General features: G+C 39.8%; 1 protein-coding gene across 1 annotated transcript in view; it reads left to right on the top strand.

The window, feature by feature from the left end:
- Window positions 1–5,369, top strand: part of CPLX1 (complexin 1) — a 107,934-nt gene extending 102,565 nt beyond the window's left edge. The window contains exon 4 of the mRNA XM_066569726.1: window positions 551–5,369. Coding sequence (XP_066425823.1) covers window positions 551–748 — 198 coding nt within the window. The 3' untranslated portion in view covers window positions 749–5,369. The remainder of the gene's footprint in view (window positions 1–550) is intronic.
- Window positions 5,370–6,000: the final 631 nt, after the last annotated feature.

A 6,000-nucleotide genomic window follows, 5' to 3' on the forward strand; every position in this document is an offset into this window, starting at 1 on the left:
GAGAACATGAATGAATGTTCTAGGATATGTCCCACATGAGAATATCTAAATATTGTTGTCTTCACTATCTGTCTTGACCTGTTTGCTTTCTTTTGTGGGTAACTAATTTCTCCCTGAAGTTTTGCCACATCTATAAACCATAAAATGCTGCAGATGGACTTTCGAAGTTATTGCAGATGATCGGCCTAAGCATCAGACTTGTTAACAGAAAAGAGGAGGATCAACATCAGTAGAAGGCCTCCCTAACACTTCACTAACACAGAGCTTATATTCTCTTTACTAGTGACCCATGGCTGCATAGTCCCCGTTTTTCCGCTGTGCTTGCTTCTGAGGGATCTCAGCATCTTGTCTTGTGAAGGCTGTCTATCCACTAGGCTATACTTAGTGGAGGGTTGTTAGTATGGATATTTTGTGTAAAAGAGCAAAATGAGAATATGTGATGTTCTTACTGCAGAATATGATGCACCACATGCAATGGCTGGCTTCCTGTTCTGCAGATGTGTTATTTCTCATATTATGATTCAGACAATGTGTTATCTCTCCCCTGCAGTATGGGATAAAGAAGAAGGAAGAAAAGGAAGCAGAGGCCCAGGCTGCTCTGGAAGCTAATGCTGAAGGGAGTCTGACACGCCCAAAGAAGGCGATCCCTCCTGGCTGTGGGGATGAGGAGGAGGAAGAAGAAGAGAGCATCCTAGACACAGTCATCAAATACTTACCAGGGCCCCTGCAGGACATGTTCAAGAAGTAATAGCTGCAGACTGTTAGATGGGCATAAACAGTACTGCAAAGGATTTCTCTTTTGCCCAATGGGGATTTAAAACTTGCCATTCATCCTGCAGTCCTCCCCACCTCTGCCCTCTACTGCTCACTAGGAGTCCCTTTGCTTCCCATTCCCTTCCAGCTGCCTCTTTCCCTTTCCTCTGCCCATCCATTCCTTGATTTTGTACATAGTCACATCCAGTAGATGCCTCTGAATGGATGTAAAGATTAAAAAGCTGCAGACTACACAACTTTTATTATAAGCCATAGTACTGTGTATGTTAAATACAGCACATCAAGCATAGAAAAGGAACAATCTCATTTCCATCCAATGCAAGAACGAGTGTTCACTAAGTATGAACAGTGGCCTCTTTAATTTTTTTAAATTATCTTATTTTTATTATTGATAATAATTAATCATTATTATAATGTTCCTATTGATTGGGTCACATTAGCCATTTTTTGTTGAGCACATCTGCTCTCAGAAGGGATATCTCAGTTCTCCCATGGAAGCAGAGCTTTTCTGTTTAAATTCCATCTGTGACATAAATAAAAGATCTTTTGGAAAGTAAATCATGCATGACTTACACAGCTGACATCACTCAGAATTGTGGAAGAAGTGAATCATCTGCCCTCAAATGCTGTAGAAGTTAAATGCCTCAGAATCTAAGCAAGAGTCATGTTACTTTGGGAATTAGCCATACATTTACCTTGAATGAACAAATTGGTCAGGCACTTGCTGTACAGAGAGCTGAAACCATAGAGGAGGGCACTGTGCTCTGATAGAGGACCTCCCCAACCCCTCTGAAGCCAATGACAAGTGTATTTGCTGCTCTGTTTAACCAATCTTTCTCTTTCTGCCATATTCAACCATCCTGTTTCCAGCAGTGCTTGCAGGTTGGACATTTGGGTCCCAGCACATTGCCATGGCTGTGTACTGCCCACCCTTTCCTGCAGTGTGTAGGAGTGTGTGGTGGTCTGACTGTTAGTCATGGCAGACCTATAAATATCCATTACGTTTATTGTGCTAAATTACTGCATTGCCTTGGGGAGGTCACTTATTTTCTGCCCCACTGAGATTCTTCACCTGTAAAATGCAGGTTTCAGTCTCTACCTACTGTAAAAGCGTAAAGTGAGGATGCTTCTTAGTGCTCTGCAGGAGCTAATTAATATTACAGAAGTATGTGGTATCCCTTGATGCTAGCAGGGTGGGAGAAGATTTTTTCTCACCATTATCTTTGTGGCCTTTTGCAGACACAGGTACAGAGGTCTCCTCAATGAAACACTGCAGATATCACATAATTGCATAAGAAAATCCAAATTCTATGGGAGATGTTGACTTGGTAATACCTACATAGATTCAATACATAGATATTTTGACCTGTTTTGAACACAAGTCCTCGTGATCAGGTATCTGGCTTGTCATCTGAAGAGCTAATCCTGAAATTTTGCATCTGGCTAGGTCTCTGTAGTTGATGCTGTAGACTTACCATCTCAGTCTCATAGTCTTGTCAGGAGAATCAGGGTTTGGCTGGCAGAACTAACATTGCTTGTCCCTGTCCTGGGAACAACAAAAATTTCCTAAGTACATGGATGAGATTTGAAAGCAAATACACTCTTTCTTGCTGGCAACAAAAAGGAGGATAATATCAGACACTTCATTATGTACCTAAATTTAACATTTTACTTCAATGGATTTTCTATCCACTCATTCAGTGCAACTGAGTTTAGGCAAAAATCTCAGTATTATCCTGAATAAGATATTTTAGAAGACATGTATCACCATTCCAGGTAAGCAGAAGAAATCTCTACCCTGGTTAAGGAATTGAGCATGAGAGCTCTGTACCTTCCAGTAGCATCTGTTGCAATAGGAAAAGAGTATTTTGGAAGAGAATAATATAATATGCCCTCCTCATACAATTTTTATTCAGGTGTTACAGTCCTTGCTTCTTCTCAAATAATTTCAAACATAACTTTCTATTGAATCCAAGGCAGAGGCTGAAGAAGTTTGACTGATATATAAGTCAGAACAAGTTGATAAAGATGCAACTTGTTTCAGGCTGTATCTATGAAAAAGACTTGTTTGTTCAAGTACAAGCTGCCAAGGGCTATCCAGAAGGCAAGTTTTCCTCATTTGGATAATGTCAGTGGGACTTTTTTCCTCCTAACTTTCATTTAAAGCAAGATGACTGCTTCCCTCTGGAGACTTTCAATAGACCCAGAACACTTTATGAATCTGTGCTTGGGTACAGCATGGTAGTGTTTAACAATTTACCATTTTCTAGGAAGAGTGTCCTACTCACCCCATGCAAATTCTGCAACTAGTAATTTGAGGCTGTTTAAGTAAATCTCACAAAATTGGAAACTCTATTTCTGTCACAGGGACAGCAGCTCATTTTAATGCTCTGCTGCAGAGTATCCAACATCCCCAAAAGCTAAAAAGCAGAGCCTGGCTCTTCGTTTCAGCCACTCACTGGTCACTAGATCTCCCAACATAGATCACTGACATACAGAAATCAATACTTTTGAAATGCCTTGATTAATCTCTGTGGCACGCATCCTCTAACACATAAGTAAAACCAGCAGAAATGTGCCTGTGCTAAAATGAACATGTCTATTCATATATTCCCCTGGCCTTGTGCTGGAGAACTCTGCAAACAAACAAACAAACAAACAAACGAGAAGATAAGCTTATTCCACTTCACTTTGGTTTTTCTCTACCACTTGCCTGCTGACCTTTCCCTAGCCCCCATTACCCATTCCCTTCCTCATCCAACAAAATACTGTTCCTGATGTAGGATCAGAATTTTCTGCCTAGCATTCTCCTTGCAGAGTTTTAGTGCTGATTGCTTTCACAGTCTCTCTGGCAACTTGATTGTGCATGTTTGTGCACACATCTGTGGAAGGTGGGGAAATGGGAGAAAATGGGGAGAAGAGAGAGAGAAAGGAAGAGTGTTTGGTATCATTTTAGGTAATTGTGCCTCAGCAGCTGTAACATTGAATGACTGGTCTAAGTCAGGATCTTGTATAGACTGCAGTAAAATTTCTTAAGCAGGTAGTGCTATCCCTGGGCTCAGAACAGGGAGCTTGTGAGCTGAGCTCCTGAGCTGTGTGAACATCTGGATTAAACACCTGATGAGGGCCATAGAATCACTATACTGAGTCATATAGGCCTCATTCCAGGTTCACAGAGTAGGAGGGAAAGGAAAGGTGGTTTATTAAACAGTGTTTACTGAGTCTTTTTCATTGTGGGGGCTTCCCAGCTCAGCCATTTCATCACTTCTGCATCTCAACTAGCCACACCCGCACCAGCCCTTCCTCCACTGACAGGAGAGAGTTCATCCAGGTGTGAGCTGCTAGTTCCCATTTTCCTTTTCTTGCCATAAGAAGCATGAAAGAAGATCTGCCACAGGTACTGGATAGGTTTTGCTTGGTTTTGCCTCATATAACTTTGGCATGTTGCATGAGAGTGGACTTCTCCTCAAGTCATTCCACAGTCCTGAAGTGCCTAAGCCATGCTGAACAGACTCGAGAGCAAGGCACTCTCCCTTCTCTTCTGCCCATCTATTTCCCTTCCCACTCAGAACTGGTTACAAGGGACACAGACACCTTTGGCTCATGTGTGGAAGTCAGAAACATTGTCTCACACACTTTTCCCCTTGGCACTCAAGCAGGTGATGAAGCACTTAAACAAGAGACCAAAGAGAAGCATGGTTCATTGTTTGGATTCTGAATATCTTTTTGTCTTTCATGGCATTGTTTTATTTGCATCACTGGTCTGTTCAATCTCAGGTAAATGAGGTATTTTAATTTTATAGCTAGTTTTTATTTACACAGAAAGGTTGTTGGCTAGACACTGCAGTCATTTTCCCTCACAACTCCAAGACCTTACAGGTTAGTAAAAAAATAGTCAAAGGGCCTTCTCATTTGGAGGGTAAATGATTTAGTTTGCCATTGACCTTGAGAACTCACATTTATATGTAGAGAAAGCCATATGAAATCAGACTGCAATATTAATTATCAATGCTACTCTTGTGTTTAAAATGAATAAAACAAAACATAAGACCATGTGCTTAATCACTTTGGAGTTCCTCTGTCTATGTTTCTAGTATCATACATTGGCTCAGATCTCTCCCAGCCTCTCTCCTTCATCAAGAAAGACCATACTAGTGCTGCTGAATACATCTTTTTGCCAAGCTTTTTGTGCTAGAACAAGCATTGTTAGAGATTAGTTGTTGTGATCTAAATGTAATGTCTTCTGTATCTGAAAGTTGTCTGTATTTGTTCTGAATATATGTTATCAAGATAACTGTTTCTTCATGCACTGAGTTAGTAAAATGTTTCAGTACTGTCATTAAAAAATTGCCTGTTTCACTCTTTCATACACACAGAGAAAAATTTAACTTAATCATGCATTTTCTAGTAGAAATGCTCCCCAGCTTTCTTTCAGATGCATGCAGTACTTGAAGATGATTTAAAGTAGAGACATTGTGAATGTGATTTTAATTTGTTATTTTACTGGTATTTTTTCCTGCATGATGTGGGTAAATGGTATGATGTTCTTTTAAAATGGAATCACAGCCAATAAAAAACCCCAGTGATTTCATAAATTGTTTGCAATGTTTTCCTGTGAAATTCTATCAGGCTACATTTGGAAATCAAAGCATGGTAGCTCATATACAAATAGAATGGTAACAGAATTGAGGAGCAACATGGATGTTATTAAATAAATATGCTCATTGTTTCATTTATCAGAAACACTGATGACTTTTGATGTGTACAGGTGATTATCAAATTTTAAACAAGTTTTGCTGCTAGGAATTAATTTTCCTTAAGAAGAGCAGAACAACACTCCTTTGAAAGAAACATGGACATTTAGCTATGGTGTAGTGAGAATATGTTTGGATCTTAAGACAAAAAATGTGAAACACTGATTTGCAATGACATGAAATCTATCTCAGGATCCAGAATTTGTAATATATACAACAAAACACTTTGAATGGCAAGTTCCACACAGCTAAGCCTCATTTTACTTGCTTAGGCACAAATCATGAGCTGTTGTGTTCAGCATGAGTGTTGCATCACGTTAGAAAGAGATATTACCATACATCTCATAGGAAAACCCAATATCCATTTACCTACCTTTCCTTAGGACCATTATTTGATCATTCAGTTTTTTTTGGGTGTTTTACTAACAGAAGCAGCCACAGGACTGTCATGGAGAATCAGGCCATATTATTT

Source organism: Molothrus aeneus, chromosome Z (genome assembly GCF_037042795.1).
Source record: "Molothrus aeneus isolate 106 chromosome Z, BPBGC_Maene_1.0, whole genome shotgun sequence".
Taxonomy (NCBI): Eukaryota; Metazoa; Chordata; class Aves; order Passeriformes; family Icteridae; genus Molothrus; species Molothrus aeneus.